The sequence below is a fragment of the Hippocampus zosterae genome, chromosome 17, assembly GCF_025434085.1.
Source record: "Hippocampus zosterae strain Florida chromosome 17, ASM2543408v3, whole genome shotgun sequence".
In the NCBI taxonomy this organism is placed as follows: domain Eukaryota; kingdom Metazoa; phylum Chordata; class Actinopteri; order Syngnathiformes; family Syngnathidae; genus Hippocampus; species Hippocampus zosterae.
Window position 1 is genome coordinate 7183081 of NC_067467.1, and position 18558 is coordinate 7201638.

The 18558-nt window shown below is 41.8% G+C and overlaps 3 protein-coding genes across 6 annotated transcripts in view; 2 read left to right on the forward strand and 1 right to left on the reverse strand.

Moving 5' to 3' along the window:
• Positions 1-13695, reverse strand: part of adgrl1a (adhesion G protein-coupled receptor L1a) — a 220946-nt gene extending 207251 nt beyond the window's left edge. The window contains exons 1-2 of the mRNA XM_052048907.1: positions 13629-13695; positions 10038-10114 (exon numbers count right to left, since the gene is read on the reverse strand). The gene's annotated coding sequence lies outside the window, so the exon portion shown is untranslated. The remainder of the gene's footprint in view (positions 1-10037; positions 10115-13628) is intronic.
• Positions 1-18558, forward strand: part of slc27a1a (solute carrier family 27 member 1a) — an 82215-nt gene that overhangs the window by 61476 nt on the left and 2181 nt on the right. The window contains exons 2-9 of one of the 3 annotated variants that reach the window (XM_052048930.1): positions 13986-14332; positions 14647-14814; positions 15211-15605; positions 15707-15874; positions 17658-17727; positions 17801-17892; positions 17981-18090; positions 18321-18530. In XM_052048930.1, the coding sequence (XP_051904890.1) occupies positions 14648-14814; positions 15211-15605; positions 15707-15874; positions 17658-17727; positions 17801-17892; positions 17981-18090; positions 18321-18530 (1212 nt within the window). In that variant the 5' untranslated portion in view covers positions 13986-14332; position 14647. Of the gene's footprint in view, positions 1-12763; positions 12993-13928; positions 14333-14646; positions 14815-15210; positions 15606-15706; positions 15875-17657; positions 17728-17800; positions 17893-17980; positions 18091-18320; positions 18531-18558 lie in introns of those variants that run through there. The other 2 variants (XM_052048928.1, XM_052048929.1) reach the window with 2 other exon arrangements.
• On the forward strand, positions 395-11975 carry LOC127589671 (adhesion G protein-coupled receptor E5). 2 transcript variants are annotated; one of them, XM_052048927.1, is made up of 19 exons: positions 395-591; positions 3241-3321; positions 3991-4155; positions 4242-4364; positions 4818-4964; positions 6149-6274; positions 6351-6394; positions 6469-6573; positions 7016-7169; positions 7531-7653; positions 7736-7926; positions 8432-8596; positions 8780-8974; positions 9213-9430; positions 9508-9568; positions 9727-9818; positions 9938-10106; positions 10201-10293; positions 11372-11975. In XM_052048927.1, the coding sequence occupies exons 1-19, from the start codon at positions 561-563 to the stop codon at positions 11411-11413; spliced, it is 2325 nt and encodes a 774-aa protein (XP_051904887.1). In that variant the 5' UTR covers positions 395-560; the 3' UTR covers positions 11414-11975. The 2 variants fall into 2 exon arrangements, with proteins under 2 accessions (XP_051904887.1, XP_051904886.1); XM_052048926.1 differs by lacking the exon at positions 395-591 and adding an exon at positions 1442-1548.

An 18558-nucleotide genomic window follows, 5' to 3' on the forward strand; every position in this document is an offset into this window, starting at 1 on the left:
TGACTTCTTCCACCAATGTCCCAAAAGTCACCTTTGTGCATGGTTTTCTTTTTGTGTGTGTGTTTTTTTTTTATTAAAATATATTCCATTGAGAATCCAAATGAGAAAATGTGAGGAAAATAAAAGAAGGGAAGTTCATACATTCGGCACCATTGTTTCACTGTCTCACTTGGTCGCAATCAGAGGCAGAAGCCATTTATATGTCATCGCCATAGTTAAACCGTGTCTCCGTAACAACGCTGCCCGCGGGAGGGCGAAGCATCAAAATGGGCCGCACGAAACAATGACAGGTCGCAGAGTCCAAACAGCACATGACCCCCTCCCTTGACGGACAACTACCATCTAGAAGGAAGTGAGAGACTGACGTGATGTGTACAAATGTAAAAAAGAAAAAAAATCGTGCATCACATACACTCACACACCCCACGTTCCCACTTCTCACTCCACCCATACGTGTGGGTAGATGTACTCACTCGCATGTTTTTATGTCCGTGTTGGAAACTCAGAAGTTGTTTCTGAAGACAGAGAGGAGAAGTTAAGACTGTCCTTTTCTGGTCACCATGGTAGGGTGGATCAAACTCCTGCTTCTGGGTGAGTCAAATCTATTCTCTTGCACAGATGTTTCCATGGAAAATAGCCCGGTGTTAGTTTTCACAACAGCTTCAACTATGCTATAAACATTGTAAATGGAATTGTTCATGTCTGTGGGGAAAACCATTCATTTGCTCAGGAATCCATGATTACAACCCTAAGAATTAACCACATTACAGTCAGACAAATAGCTTTGTTTTTACTTATCTTCCACTGTATGTTTATCGCGATGATCATTGATGATCCGGTTTTACTGCCTTGTCATGAGACCTGCAAAGTCCCTTTTAAATTCTACCTGGACAAAAGTTTTGGGACACGTGTCAATTACGGGAAATGAAAGCCAACCGACAAAATGAATCTACTTTGGTTGCATCAGCCCATAACATGTTTTCAAATGTATTTGTTGAAGACTGTTATGGTCTGATGGTCTTTGCCAAATACATTGGCGAATGTGTTATGATCTGATGAGACTAAGGCTGAATGTTTGTAACCACTTTGATTTATCGTTGTACAAGATGTCTGTGGATTCATCCCATAGGTGTTTTGAGAGGTATTTCTGCAACACCAAATTCATCCAAACATACATCAGGCACATGGTCAGGTCCGCAGTGGGAATTTCAGTCAATTGGTTGATAAATTACTAAGAAATGAAAAAGTTGTGTTATCACAGCATGAGATGGCAGGCACGTCAGTTTGAATGCTCTTTGACTAGATGACATCATAAAGCCTGTTTGTGACATTTCTATTTTAGTGCCATGGGACTTTTGAAATGATACATTTTAAGATAAGATAAGATATCCTTTATTTGTCGGACACTGGGGAAATTTACCATTTTAAAATTTTAAGTGCCTTTTGAATTGAATCCAGATATTTGCTTCTAAATACATCATACGTGTTCGAAGATAACACCGGAAATGTGTTCAAATATGGAGATGAAGATAGTAGTCTGTTGTGGAGGTATGGTGATAAAATGTTTTTTTTTCCATGATGATAGTTTTCCTGGTTTTTCAGCTGTTGACATGAGTCTCCCCTCTCACACTATATGACTTTTGCATCTTTGGTTATCTAGAGCAATTGAAAAGTTATTTTAATTACTGTAGTTATTTTGACTAGGACCAAGATTGTTGGCTTGCAAGCTAGCTGGTTAGCGCCTCACGTCATGCCACGGAAGACCTCATTATGACAGAGATATACCAGCCACTGGACGCTTTATGGGGAAACATTTTTGCGATTCAAACATTTAGGGATGAGACAGCATGATATAAAGTAGCATTCATTTTTAAGCGAGTGTGACCAAAGCATTTGAGAGCAGAAACAAAAAGCTTGAGTTTTTATGACTTTGAAACTCCATTTTATATACTTTTTTTAATGATTCAAATTTGGAAGGGTTGTTAACGACTCTTCTATGTGATGTGTCAAATTTACAAGACATTTATTTACAGGAACCTTAGGTAGGATAATCCACCACAGATATCTTTACAGTATACAGACAAACAGCCATCTACTCTCACAGTCATATTTATCGACAATTTACAGTCTTTATGCAACCGAGTAAGTATATTTCTCAAATGTGGGAGGGCACCACATAAACGCAACACATGATGGCCATAGTCGAGAATCGAACCCCAAACTGTTATTCGCCATGCTGCCCCATTACTTTGACTACAACTAATGGTGATAGAGTCAGCTATCAAAGACACGAAAAGGAAGTGGGAGGAGGTGTGGCTCTGCTTTCCATCCAGCAACTCCCTATCTCATCTATGCAACTCAGAGAGATGGCTCTCTGTTCTACTTTAAAAAAAAACCTATATATGACCTCATCTCATGCAAGAATCAGCCTGATAGCAGCTGCAACCCCATGGGGGAAAAACAAACTTGACTTCTTTTTGGGGGGTTTTCCCATGCAGAAAATAACAAGGCGAAGCCCGACAAAAATATCATGACATCATGTCACTTGGAAACAAAGGCAAATGGGGTAGCCTGTCAAACATTTGTTGCAATCACCACCACAACAAAAGGTGTATTGTCAAATTAAACAATCACCACTTGGACCAGAAATCCTTACTAGATGGAGTGTGTTTTTTTTAAATACCGTGCCAAAATGACAGAAAGTGTTTGAGTTATAGCAGGCGGTTTAACATTCAAACCATATTTGTAAGTGTTTCCACAAAGTCATACTACACGTTTAAACCGGCCTTCTTCTTTTGAGGGTGACTGTGGCTTCGTTTTATGGAGAAAAGGCGCCATAATTGCCCTCCTTCTCCCCGTCTGCGGATATGTGATGGTCATCTGTTGTGCTTTGGATTACCGCAGAGGAGTGTGTGTGCACCGCGAGCAAAGGACGTCACGTTTTATATACATATACATCTGCACCCGCACTGCCAGTCGAGGTTTCCTCACCCATAGGAAGTCCCGCGCGGCCTTGCGAATGAGTGATGGCGCACACCGCGTGTATGGGAACAATCTGAGGAAATGAGGGTGGAGAAATGAGGACATTTGCCTTTTTGACAAAGACCCTGGCGTACTAATAATCCATGTCAAATGTGTCATTTGACATATCCGGGCGCGTTTGGAGACTGACTGAGTGAGAAGAAGATGAAGTGAGGAGGTGATGAACTGGATAACGACAGCAATTTCTCATCTTTTCAGCTCTGTACCTGTCCGCCATGTTGGCGATGTCAGACTGCGCGTGTCCCAAGGGATTTAATTTGGTGAAAGGCAAATGCAATGGTATGATTTTTGTTTTGTTTTGTTTTTTTTATCTGTTATCTCCTTTCTTCTTTCTACATACATTCTTGCTGCTGGAGGCTGTAAATTTCCCCAGTGTGGGACGAATAAAGGATATCTTATCTTATCTTATCTTAAGTAACCATTTACAAAGTTGTGTTTATGCAGCTCAGGAATCATACCTAGCAACTAGGGATTCATGATAAAAATACAACACATTAACTCTTTGCCATTTTAGTTTTGTGAATTCTTCGTAGCAAAGAGTGATAAGGGGGTCAAGAGACATTTTTCACATGATTCGCTCATCATCAACGCAACAAAGTCAATATTTTTCCTTTTTTTTTTGGATACAGTTTTTTTTAAATTGAGTTCTGGGGCAGAAATGATTGTGCCCCATGGCCCAAGCCAACATCAAGCACCTTAACCAATACCTTACATTTTCAGAATTAATTATGGACCGCCATATATTACCGGTATATGTTTTTTTAAGCTAGCCTTTATTTTTATTCTATTTTGTTGTTTTAGTTTTAGTCAAAAATGATTTCAACTGACCACGACTTCAAGACTGTCCTTTCATTGCTGCAGAAACAACGATTTATGTTTGATTATATAAAACAATTGCAACTGATTGTTGCATCAGTCATTCAATCATTCGTTCATGTTTCCCCAAAGACGAAGACGAGTGCAATGAGGACTATCCTGAAGGCATGGGGCTTTGCGGAAAGAATGCATTTTGTGTCAACACCATTGGCAGCTTCAACTGCATGTGTGAAAAAGGATTTCAAACCAATGAGAGGTCCACCAATTTTACTGCCGAGTCATCTTTAACATGTGAAGGTAAATCCTCTCCTCAAAGATACACGTTCATTTCGAATGAGTTTTTCTGCTGGTTTCAGATTTGATACGAACTTTATTTTCCGCAGATATCAATGAATGCTTGGAGGACAAAGAAATCTGTGGATCGCGACCTTGTATTAACACCAGTCCAATGTACTACTGTGGTTGCAATGAGGGATTTGTTGTCAATGTCAATTCTGACTGCAATGGTAAGATGCATTGTTTTTGTTTTTGGGTGGGGTTGGGGGACATAGTTTGAAAAGTTGAAAATTAAGTGCGACTGTATACCTGACAATATTTTGAATAAGAACTGTTCCTATGTATATTTTCAAAAATAAATCATTTTAAAAGAGAAAATGCAAACAGATTGTACTTCATAGTTAAATATAACAGAATTGTACATAACAAATGTACTGCATGACAAACACTTTCAGCCACTGTAACACCGTGCACGGTTTAATTATTTCACGTGCCACAAATCGGAGTCTTCAAAAGCTGTAATGGCCCAATGGAAATGCTGAATTTTCTAAATATTCACGTGCGGATGTGCCTAAAGTTATGGCGGTTTACAGTAGACTGCAGCAGTCAATTAGACATGGAGTTTGCAATGTGGATGACTTTCCTGTTTAGAGATTGATGATGTTTGTCTATCCACTGTATAGATGTGAATGAGTGTCTGGAGGAAAATATCTGCGGGCCCAATGCGACGTGCATCAACACGGCCGGCAGTTATGACTGCGTCAGCAAAGCCGGCTTCGCAATCAAGTCTGGCGGAAACAACTTCACGTTACCTCAAGAGCCCCGTGCAGGTCAGCAATGCCATGCGGCTGCTGAGTGTGTAATCCAAGACAAATGTTGCACTGTACAAAAACAAAGACACTGTTTTGCGCTGGCAACCGGGTCAGGTCAGGGTGTCCTCCGCCTACTGCCCGAAGACAGCTGGGATAGGCTCCAGCACCCCTCGCAACCCTTGTGAGGATAAGCAAATCGGAAAATGAATGAATGAATGAATGAATGAATGAATGAATGAATATTCAAAGATAATTGGAGAAAACATATGCAAAGACAAGGCGGCCCGGTAGTCCAGTGGTTAGCACGTCGGCTTCACAGTGCAGAGGTCCCGGGTTCGATTCCAGCTCCGGCCTCCCTGTGTGGAGTTTGCATGTTCTCCCCGGGCCTGCGTGGGTTTTCTCCGGGTGCTCCGGTTTCCTCCCACATTCCGAAAACATGCGTGGCAGGCTGATTGAACACTCTAAATTGTCCCTAGGTGTGAGTGTGAGTGCGAATGGTTGTTCGTTTCTGTGTGCCCTGCGATTGGCTGGCAACCGATTCAGGGTGTCCCCCGCCTACTGCCCGAAGACAGCTGGGATAGGCTCCAGCACCCCCGCGACCCTCGTGAGGATCAAGCGGCTCAGAAGATGAATGAATGAATGAATGAATATGCAAAGACTGAGAACTATGTAGAAATGAATTGTGGAGATATGAAGCCGATTTTCACCATTTCCGTTTTCCTGAATTTGGACGTTTGGCTAAAATGGGGCCCGGTGGCGCATTTCGGGTCCGGCATGAGTTCACCCATCTTTCACTTGATAAAAACTTGAGCACTTTTGTTCGCATCCGTGGTTATCTGGTGCAATTACCCACATCCTAAAAAATACATCTTTCCTTTGGCGTGGTTGCTTTAGAGCGCCTCTGTGTCACCTGTGAGTGCAAACATGCTACAGAGGGAAATTTGGAAGAGTTTCACTTATTTGTACACAAGCAATTTAACTTTTGTGTCCACATTAAATACATAAAGTCCGTGTTTTATGTTGTGTTGTGTTTATTATTTTACTTTATGTTAACTGTTTTGTTAGGCGCTTTGTTACAGCTGCCGCTGTTGTGAAAGCGCTATATAAATCAGCATGTATTGTATTGTATTGTATAAAGCTTCGCTTGTTGAGCCCATTTACTCAAAATAATATTTTGACATTTTGATTTTGTTTTTTTCAAGCTGTATGTTCAAATGATGAGACAAACCACTGTGGAAATGGAACCTGCCACATTGGAACCAGTGGCCCTTACTGTGCGTGCCATGATGGGTTTACCAATTACGGAAACAAAGCCGCTCGTTGCACAGGTAAGATTTTTTTTTCTCTCTCTCCTCCAGCATAATTTCAGGGACAATTTATTGAATCAAACTCCTTTGTCTTCAGCATTAGACTGTGATGCATTCAAAGACACATGGGATCTAAAAGAGGTAAGTCCACGCACAAGTAGTGAACTTCAAAAGCTCTTCTTGTTTTTAATTCTCCTTAAATGGTTCCTGCTTAGAATGTTGCCATTGCGAATCATCTTCTGATAACGCTGAAGCAAAAGTGTGAGGACCTGATCAAGGGTGCGGATCCAGAAGACTTCGATGACCCCGACCTGCTTTGGGTATTTCTGCTCAGACCTTTGTATCTAATATTGCAAAAATACTAGTACTCGGCATGCACCAATATCAGGGTACGTCTGTACTATACTCATCCATGAAACAATGATCTGGTACTACGACACAGATATTACTTTACCTAGAGAGAATCCCAGTCCTCAACCAAAGTTATTTGGGATATGTTATATTAAAATGGATGAATTGAACTGAAGAACTCCTCGAAATGGCCACTTTCCCACAAAACTTCCTGTGCATTTCATAGTACGGGTTCCCGAAACTATTTCATGCACCTAATCATGATGAGCATGTGTACCCAATTTTGTGTCAATCATACGTACTGGTGGTGAACACTCCCGGGGCTTCCACAACATTACACACAGCACAACATTAAACATATCATCAAATGGAAACCACAACTCCAACAAAAGTGTTTTTTTTTCCTTACAGAGACTTTTGCTGATCATTGATCAACTCTTGTTCACTGGCGCTCTGAAAGAAAACAGGAAAGTGTCCAAATTTCTGAACTTGGTGGAGAGTGCGTTGAATCTGATAGCACCTTTTATTGACGCAGGCAGAATAAGGAGATCACACGAATATTCGGGTAATGATACTCTATTTCCAGTGACTTTGTTTCTTCAAGATCTAGTCGGAATCTTGATGAAAAGTTATCCTACTTTCCCACAATAGAAGTGTAACCGCGCTTAGACATAATGAAATGCCTGCACTTCAGCTCCAGACCTGCAGGGGGTGGTAATGCGATTTACAATGTGACAAAACACTTTTTTTCCCCCCTGCTAACTCAGGTGGGTCATGGTCCGACCCGCAAATTGCAAAAATATTTAGAGTATGTAAACATTTTATTGAATAAATGAACGTTGTAAACCTTTAATACAATAAAATGAGCCGTCAAACTCATACAAAAAAAAACCCGCAATGTCGAACTGATTTTACTCTGTTTTCAGAATTGGATCTCCTTAACTACAAAGGAGCCATGCCACCTCAAGGAGTCGCGATATTATCAACTAAGCCAGTTACGTTGAATATCACGTTGGAAACAGTTTCTGGCGATCCTTCCCTGTATCCAGGTGGTGTTCACACCTTCAACCAAATGAGCGCTTCCGTAAAGGCGTTAGCTTGATTGTTGTGTTTCTGTCGTGACCATCGCAGGCTTCGCAAGCGTGTCCTTGCTCAGCTATGCAAACCTAGAAACCTTCACCGATGGCTTCTTCAGCGGGATGAATTCGCAGGCCAACGAAAGCTTCGTCATCAACTCCAAAGTAGTCACCGTCTCTGTTACGAACACCAACACCAGTCACCTGGAGGAGCCAGTCATTCTAACTTTTAGCCACTTGACACGGGTAACTATCAACTCTGCAGGGTCTAAATTAGGACCAGTTTTCATTTGCATTAATTTTACAGTAGTGAATTACATTTTGCAACACCATCCATCCATCCATCCATCTTCTACCGCTTATCCGGGGCCGGGTCGCGGGGGCAACAGCTTTAGCAGGGAAGCCCAGACTTCCCTCTCCCTAGCTACTTCTTCCAGCTCTCCCCGGGGGATCCCGAGGCGTTCCCAGGCCAGCTGGGTGACATAGTCTCTCCAGCGTGTCCTGGGTCTTCCTCGGGGTCTCCTCCCGGTGGGACATGCCCGGAACACCTCACCAGGGAGGCGTTCAGGAGGCATCCGAATCAGATGCCCAAGCCACCTCATCTGGCTCCTCTCGATGTGCAACACATCCTACTAAATTCTGGAAATATCCAAGCTGTCTTATATGACCGTATTTTTGGGAAAAAATTCTCCTTTCATGAGATTAAATAACTCACGCACACGGGACATCTATCTGTATTGTTTTCTTCAAGGGAAACGGCCGTCTGCATTGGTGTGTGTTCTGGAACGCTTCCCATGGGAACGGGAGCTGGTCTGCCGACGGCTGCACGGCGGTGGAGTCCAACTCTGAATTCACAGTGTGCTACTGCAACCACTTGAGCACCTTTGCTGTGCTCATGGCCCTCTACGATGTGGAGGTGAACACTCTCGCTGTGTTTAGTAATCACTCCCTATCCACTATTTCTCTTTTGATTGACAGTTAGCTGTCTGTAGTGTTGATTTTACACGTACCGTATATATAGATTAGGGATTCCAAACTCAGGATGTTTTCCAGCATGAGGCTGGGAGATGTTCTTTATGCATCTCTCTCCTCCGGACAGGCGACGTTTGAATTGCAGGTCGCGACCTGGGTCGGATTGTCCCTGTCGCTAATTTGCCTGCTCATCTGCATCCTGACCTTTTCGCTCATCCGCTCCATCCAAAGCCCCCGGACCACCATCCACTTGCACCTGTGCATCAGCCTCTTTGTCGCCGCCCTCATCTTTCTTGTAGGGATTTCTCGTACAGAGAACCAAGTGAGTATTTTTTTTTAAAGCTCCTGCCTTCCCGTGCAGCCCTGACTGGATCTTCATTGACTTTTCAGGGACTGTGGTAGGGCTGAATCAATGTGAAAAATGATCTGATTGTGATTTTTTTTTCACAATCTTAAAATGTGCCCTGCGCAAAGCTCCTAATGAGGACAAGAGCTTCAAAAAAATGGAGAGGTGAAATAGAAGTGACGTGTCCAATACTGTTGCTTTGTCCATCTGTTAGAATACCTGCGCAGTGATTGCCGGCCTGCTTCATTATTTCTTCTTGGCCGCGTTTTGCTGGATGTGTCTGGAAGGCGTGCAGCTCTTTCGGATGGTTATTCTCGTGTTCAATACCAATTTCCGGACCCTCTATATGATGGCGGCCGGCTACGGTGTCCCGGCTGTGATCGTCGCCATCTCTGCTTTGATCAATCCCAAAGGATACGGCACCCAGCAATAGTGAGTACTCTACTCCATGATGGTGATTTTCTATTAATCGCTGGGTCACTTTGCAACTTTTACACATGTGTTTGCAGTTGTTGGTTAAATGTGGACTTCATCTGGAGTTTTTTGGGCCCGGTTTGCGTCGTCATTGCCGTAAGTACAGCATGAATTTCTTAAGACATTCCGAAACTCGGCGTGTGAGGTTTTTTTGTATGTAAATTTGTCAAATTGTTACATGATTTGTGTATTTGTGTATTTTCACATACCAATAAAAGTTATGTTTCCACAATATGCCCCTTGTTGCTTTCCAGGTCAACATTTTCTTCTTTCTGATCACGGCGTGGAAGTTGGCGCAGAAATTCTCAAGTCTGAACCCTGACCTAAACACCTTACAGAAAATAAAGTAAGTCAGCAAGTGTAAATTACTTTTTTTTAAAATCCTGCAACATACCAAAGATGTGTTGAGTGAAGCTTCACCCGCCCCTCATTTCTACCAACGCGCTTCTTTGTCGCCCCCTGCAGAGCGTTCACCATCACAGCAGTGGCCCAGCTTTGCGTGCTTGGCACCACGTGGATTTTTGGCTGCTTCCAATTTGAAAAGAGCACCATGGTCATGTCTTACCTGTTCACCATCTTCGCCAGCCTCCAGGGCCTTATGCTGTTTGTGATGCACTGTCTGTTCTCCAAGCAGGTCAATCACTGAAAAAAAATCAGCTAGATTGCACTCAAAGTCTTTGTAAGAGCGACATTTGAATAACTTTCAATCTTCTTGTTGTGGATTTTAGGTGAGGGACGAGTATGGAAACCTCCTGTCCAGATTCAATGCACCGCCGAAGAAAAGCTACTCTGAATTCAGCTTGTTTCCCAGCAAACAACATGTAGGGACTAATTTCTAATCTCTTTTTTTTTTCATTTTCAAGACAAATAAATAATGGATTAATTTTGATAAGATAAGATATCCTTTATTTGCCATGCTCCACTCACACGAGGAGGTTAAAAGTTGCGCAATTTTAGTGTCTGGATTAGATGCTTCCAACTACGCCTTATTTGGACAAATTTTTGGTGGAATCCCCCAAATGTCTATTTTAAACCAAAATACCCGACTTTCTTTTCAATTTCAAGCATGGGTCCTGGAAACTTTTTGTGTGTTCTGTTATGGGTGGGGTCATGTTCAAATCCCCTATAATTTATACATTTTCATTCCAACAAAAAATGGTGCGGTTTTGGCTATTTTGAGGTGCCCCAAAAAGGTTCATTTCTATAGCTTTCGATGAAGAAAAAAATAAATAATTTGAAATAATTCTTGGCCTACCGATACCAACACATGAGCAAATATGTTAAAGATTATCAAAAACAGTGATTTACCACCAGCATGCCACGTGAATTTATCCAGTTTGAGCAAATTGAAATTATTAAAATCATCAGGATCTAGACACACTGTTTAATTAAGTAGACGTAAAACATGTACCTTGATCCCAATAATTTTATTTTGTGCAAACACGTGAGGAAATAGAATTGAGTAAATTCAACACAGCACTTTTTCAGTGGAGAAAGGACAATTAATTTGTATATCTGTGAGTTGTTATTCATACACCAGTGTGTTCAGCAAAAACAAGCCCAGCTTTCACACCGTGAGAAATATAAAAATAGTATCTGTCAACTACACTTGCTGAAAACAAAATACTGTATCAATAAATTAGAACAATAATAATCGAATTGGTCATTTTGAAATTACATGAATCAAAAATAAAATAATGTGGAAAAAAAATAATCTCAGTAATCTGTTGCAGAGTAGTAAATGACAAAACACAATCCCGAACAATAGATCACATGGAGGTGAAGCGTTTTTATCCTGCTGACAGTGCTGCCCAGCCTTTGCCGATAATGAATGAGCAATAAAGTTGCCCAGTGGTGACTGATTGGCTTGTCTCTTTTCTTCCTGTCATCCATTCAAAGGCATCCAAGAGCAGCCAGGACACAGGAGAGTCGCACATCTGAGGAGATAAACTCTTGATTTCTTGGTCGCGTGTACTCCACCAGCACTGGCCAGCCATTTGTCGACAGTTCAAACGTGGTATTCTTCTCTATGAATATGCGGCGGCATTCTAAGCAACTGACATGGAAATGTTGAGCAATAGAATGTCATTTAAATTCAATATTCTGTTGGCTACATGAAGAAAAATACGATCTGTTAAAATGAGCTACTTCCGGGCTATATGTGCAATATGCACATTTCTCACTTGAATGTGTAAAATTGGACTTCACATTAAAAACCTGTTCTATCAGGTGCACCAATTCAGGTACTGTGTCTAACTACCCCAAACAATCTAAAAATGTATGTATAAACGTATATATATTTTTTTCTGTATGTCAGACTTATTACGCTGTGTGAATATTGGCCCAAAAAAATGAAAGACAAGTTGTAGAGATTTACATCAATTCTTCAAATCATCAATTCTGCAATTCACTGTGTATTGTCAATTGTGTTTTCCTACTCCACCTGTTGCGCTGAGATGTACTGTATATTTGTGTTTGTTTGATACATTTTCATTATTTACAAGGTGTGAAAACATGTGTCCCCCCCAGAGTACTTACTTTCATTTTTGTATCATTTCCTCTGGCGGTTTAAAATGAAAATAATATAATTAGATAGATTTTTTTTTGTATTTTTTTACATTTATATTATTTTATATTTATCTTTTTATAAGTGGTTCTGATCATTAATATTTACTGTGCACACTATTGACTAATTGCCTCATCCTATGCAACTAATGTGTCACAAATTGGCCTGTTCCAAAATAATTCACACTCATTAGACTTCTATTTGAAGTGACGTTTAAATGTGTGGCATTTGTTAAGGTGTTGTGCTTTCAGTTCTTTGACAATGCTATTCTGTGAGGTATGTTACACCAAGCTTTGCAAGCTCAGTATCTTTTGGGTCTTCCCTAACTATGAGTCATGTAAACAAAATGTTTCCAATCAGAGCTCCAGATGAGCACCAAAGTTTGTGCCCTGTCTTCCATCCACACAAACTCGGGGAGTGACACTTTTTGGAATGTGCTGCCCACCACGGAAAGCATTCTGGCTTGCTGCAGATGGACAGCACGAAATCTGAAACATGAGATATTTTATAAAAACTAAGCTTGTATCTCAAGATTATTTTGCAGCTTTGTCACCTTTAAAAATTAAATGGTTTGAGGGGTTCTAACCGAGAGCCAATATTGACAAGAACACTCCTGGCTTGTTTTCCTAGTAGAGGGATACAAATGTCAAAAGTAAACAAGCCAGCCAGTGACGCCCTTCCAAAAGAAACCTACACACACCAACTGTTGTGGTGTGATTTGCAGAACTGTGATTGAACAGAAAAGCATTCTTGAGGTAGAAACTCGTTAACCTGGTGGAACACGTAATACTGTTCAATCACAGAACTGCCCTAGCTTGTTTAGCAAATATTAGACTAAATGGAGTGCTTTCGGTCTCCGCATTAGCAGGACACAGGCCTTCACTCTGCAGTAATGTCCTCCACAGGACGCATTATTGGACTCTGGGGTTTGTTTCCTTGGCCACAAAGGTTCAGGTATGTGCCAAAGCTGTCAGAGTAAGGTGTCGAGTGAGAAAATGTGGGCGTATGCGGTAGCAATGTTGAAATTGTGGTTTCCTGTGTTTGTGTTTGCTGGAGTAATTTCCTTGAAGTGCAACGCTTCATCATTGCAGCATTCGTAACTAGATATTGTTTGGACTCAGATTGGACTGCTTTTTGCATGTGATTATGGGAACCATGATGTTTTGAAGTGATATATTTGGGTCAAAGAAATTACCATTCTTTTAGCTATGCTATTTAACTTGTCATCTGTTTAAGATTGCCGTCTCTCAAATCTCAATTCATGAGGGCTTGGAGATATTCGCATTCATTGATAGAATTGACATTTTAAAGCGTCTTACTCATCTAAATTGGAAATGGTTTCTTATTTTCCAGCGTAAGAATGTATCGCACAAGAGCTATAGCATCTAATGTCAAATATTTTGTCATTTTTGACTGCTTCGGGATCATATTCACATAATATACTGTAGGTGCGACAGTATTTTAAAATGACATTTTGATGTCCATTATTCTGTTAAACACGAGTCTTATTTTCAGAGGAAAGTTGCACTTCTGACAGCGATGGTATCTAATGTGGACTATAAAACGTTGCAATGTTTATTTCGCACTTACCTGAGACAAATAGCTCGCCAAAATATAGTTGACCATTTTATTACATTTCATTCTGTTTGGCGGTTTCCATATTCAGCAAGCATATACGCCAATGGAGCAAAATGTTTCATAGGATGTTCAGCAGATTTACGCAACATTTTCCTATTTAGTAATCTGTGCCATTGGCACCATTCAGCAACCTCTGGCAAATCTGGTTCGAGTGTGTAAAGGGGCGTAGATGATACGATCCAATAGAAACCAAGCGTTGCTTAGACGAGCAGCTTAGTTAACCAGTAGATACGATCGTTACGTCGACCTCACGCGGCGCTGGGGCGGGGCTTCATCGGCGACGTCCCTATTCAACATGGTGTACAGAAGGGAGAAAAAAGGACAGGACCACCCTAAAAATTAAAAAATGCTCAATCAGATGTAATTTAACTTTACAGATACGATGGACTCCTGATTGTAAACTGCACATTTGGTTCGGGGACTCTTACGTCAGATGCCATTTGGAGTGCCAGTCATCTTTTTTTTTTGTACTGCAACCACGCGAACCGGCGACATGCAAAAGTGTCACAACTATTAAAAAAAGAAGGGGAAAAGCAACGCAAGTACAGAAGAATATCGCTTATATCGCTAATTATCGGAAACAGTTAAGGGTTGACGTGACCCCCTCTATTAGGTTAGGGTTATTGGGTGAAAGGTTACTTGTCTGTTTACTTGAGGTAAGTTGAGTTGATGCACATGACTTTGGGGGGTTTTGCTGGCGAGGCTAACACACTGTTACTACTGTAATGTATAGTAGAGTTTTAACTTTGTGAAAAGTAAAAGTGAATGCTAAATACTGCATTAACTCATACAAAAGATGTATGTAGAGCAATCACTCTTTATTCATTGTTATGGTATACACATTCGTCTCCCATCTATCTATATTTATGGATGCATATGTTTCGTTTTTAAATCAAGCTCCCTGTCATGTTATTTATCATCTATACATCCATCTTTCTTATCTAACGTCATCTAATCTATTGAGTTTTAGAATGCACAATGCAGCAAGCCTGTCAGCCTGTCTGGGCTCCATGGGCCTGCTGCGTCTTTTCGGGGTGTCCTGGACCTGGAGTGTGGTGGTGGGAGTCGGGGTGTACCTAGGCACAAGCAGCTGGAAGTATTTCTACGTGGCTGCACTGACCGCCAAGAGAGATGTCACGTAAGTGGACTAATTCTAATTTCGCACCTCTCATGGTATTGTATAAGGTAGTACAATATACAGCCCCTAATTGGCTTAAGTGCTACCTTCAAAAATTAGCGCCGTGCCGCAAATAGATGCCTGAAGGAACAAAATAACAGTTGGTGCCACTCAATGGCTGTAATTAGCTGAAATATCGCTGAAGAAGTTATTATTGTAATACTCACCCCTTCCACAGTGGAAGCGTCATCTGCAAAGCTGACGTTTAAAAGAAAGCATTGCTTTATGTTTTGGCTTGGCTCTCTCATGTGTTCCTAATTTTGTGGCCTATGGTCTCTTCACATTGAATGCATTTAATAATAATCATAAATCGCAGTATCACGTTATTGCCAATTCCTCATTTGTTCTCTCTCTCAGAGGCCTGTGTGTGCTGCTAAGAGTCAAGATGGCTCTGTGGCGTTACATGCGCGATGGAAGCAACGTCCTCACCATGTTTGCCCAGACGGTGAAACGCAACCCAAACAAGATTGCACTGATCTACGAGGCCACGGGGGAATCATGGACGTTCACCCAGTTAGACCAACTGTCCAACTCGGTGGCCAACTGGGCCAGAAGTCAGGGATGGGTCACTGGAGACGTGGTGGCGCTCTTTATGGAGAGTCGACCGTTGCAGGTGGCACTCTGGCTGGGCTTGGCCAAGGTTGGCGTGGAAGCTGCTCTCATCAACTTCAACCTCCGCAAGGACTCTCTCCTGCACTGTATCGGGGTGTCTCGGTCTCGGGCTCTTGTGTTTGGAGCTGAGCTTGCAGATGGTAAGAAATCGAAGAACGGATTTTAACATGAAAATAAGTCCTTTTCAGCCAAACAATTAGTGAGAGCACTTTTTTCTTTTGCTCTTTGTCCCACATACCAGCCATGTCGGAGATCAGCGCCTCCCTCAGTCAGGCCATGGTGAGGTTTTGTACCGGAGACCTCAGCATTCATCATAGCGCCTACCTGGGTGCGACACCCCTAGATCCGATCTTAGCGTCCACACCGAGGCACTCTCCTTTACCTTGCGTTCAGCATAAAGGCATGAATGGTTAGTAGCGCTGCATGGCATTTTTTTTTTTATTGAATTAAACCATGGCTTACTTTCTATTAATGAATCTATCTTCGCTTTTATCGTATTCTTATTGGTATTTTTCTGTATTTTTATTGAATACATTATTCTGTTTTATTTTTGCATTAATATATTTTGAATGTTTTAATTCATTCATTCATTCATTCATCTTCCGTACCGCTTGATCCTCACTAGGGTTGCGGGGGGTGCTGGAGCCCATCCCAGCCGTCTCCGGGCAGTAGGCGGGGGACACCCTGAATCGGTTGCCAGCCAATCGCAGGGCACACAGAAACAAACAACCATTCGCACTCACACTCACACCTAGGGACAATTTAGAGTGTTCAATCAGCCCGCCACGCATGTTTTTGGAATGTGGGAGGAAACCGGAGCACCCGGAGAAAACCCACGCAGGCCCGGGGAGAACATGCAAACTCCACACAGGGAGGCCGGAGCTGGAATCGAACCCGGTACCTCTGCACTGTGAAGCCGACGTGCTAACCACTGGACTACCGGGCCGCCCCATGTTTTAATTTAAAATATAAATTATATTTTTATTATGGTAACTACATACTTTATATATATTAATATATTTTTATTTATTTTTGATACCTATACGTGTTTGCTTCAACGATGCCCTCACCTCATGACACAATTTTCATAAATTGATGCCTTGGAATACGAGTGACCTTAGAAATTTTTTTTTGATTGTTGTTCGGACATTTTTTGGGGGGGGGGTGGCACTTGTGAGCAAAAATTTAAGATACGAAGACTATGTGATTGTTATTAAACTCACTTTTGAACAGGCCAGGATTAAATAATTGTTTCTGCCTGTTACAGTGTGTGAATGGTAGAATACATTTACTCTAAGATGACCAAAAATATTCTACTACTACTACTGCTGCTACTAAAATAACAACAAGTATTTGGCAAATAGGGACCAATTGTTCAAAAAAGAGTCATCAAGCAATTTATTGCCACTCCTAGTTGAAGTTTGCTGTCAAACTAAACATCGAACAGAGAATTAAACGCATTGCTTAGCCTTAGGAACGTCCATTTGGCTTAAATGGGACAGAAAAGCACATGAACTGTGTCCATCTTGTTTTTCGAATTAAATTTTTAAGAAATCATCACGCTTGCGAAGATGTTGTCAATTATTGATCAGACATTTTTCTTTACAAAATTAGTTGATTTTGGGGGGGAGAATGGGATGCATTTCCTTTCAATCGGCGCCACTGTACTTTCTATATTTTTGTATTTTTTTTTAATCTATATTTTTGTGGCTGATGAATGCATTGATATTTTATACTGTACTGTATACTATGCATATTTTTAGACCCCGTTGGTCGTGACATTGGCAGATGACACTGTGAGCTGCAGTGAGAGCAGGGAGCAGGTGGAGTGAACGTTTGGAAAGGTAGAGACATGCACTGCAGTGGAGAGGAATGAAGATTAGCCGGGAAAGGGTTACAAAGACAGTGGTGAGGCCAGCCATGATGTACAGCTTAGACGCAGTGGCACTGAAGAGACGACTGGAGGCAGAGCTGAACCTGGCAGAGATGGAGATGTTGAGGTTCACTTTAGGAGGGACCAGGTTGGATTGAGTTAGAAATGAGCTTACCACAGGGGCAGTCGAGGTCAGATGTTTCATAGACTTGCACCTTTTTTTTTTTTTAAACTGTGTTTTCTCTCGGAGGGTGTCCGTTGTTGTTGCTCATATTCCCTCTTGCTCTTATGCGTAATTGAATGCTCCTCTCCTCTGCAGACTGTTTGTTTTACATCTACACCTCTGGTACCACAGGACTACCCAAGGCTGCTATTGTCGTGCACAGTCGGTATGTTACTCTTTACAAAAAATGAGTCGCACATGTATCTTTGGACATCTGAGAGCAACTGTGTGTTCTACAGGTACTACAGAATCGCTGCTTTCGGCTACTATGCTTTTCGTATGCGCCCGGATGACATAATCTATGACTGTCTTCCTCTCTATCACTCTGCAGGTTAAAGAGACTATTCTTTGTCAGCATTTTTTCCCTCCCCTGCACCAATAGGGAGCGCAACTGATGCGAAAGCTTTCCACTTTGCCAGGTAACATCATGGGTGTCGGCCAGAGTCTGATAAATGGAATGACGGTCGTCGTCAAGAAGAAATTCTCAGCGAGTCGCTTCTGGGATGATTGCATCAAATACAACTGCACAGTAAGTGATTTGCAACTAAAGTGCAGCTTTCGTTACCATGACCAATGAGGCTTTGCGGTCTGCTTTTTGTCTTCATTTCAACTTCACAACTCATCTCGACTTTATTTATAGAGCGCTTAAAAACAACCACAGCTGTATGCAAAACAGAAATTAATCGATGGGCTCATCGGTAGAATACTCCATTCAAAAAAATGTCAGGTAATTGCAGTCCTAAATTATTTCACTCATAGGTGATCCAGTATATTGGTGAAATTTGCCGCTACCTGCTGTCTCAGCCGGTGCGACCGTCAGAAAAAGCCCACAAGGTTCGCTTGGCGGTTGGAAACGGCCTGCGTCCAAGTGTGTGGGAAGCCTTCACCCAGCGTTTCGGCGTGGCGCAGATCGGCGAGTTCTACGGCGCCACGGAGTGCAACTGTAGCATCGCCAACTTGGACGGCAAGGTCGGCATTCACACCGGCCTTTGTATTG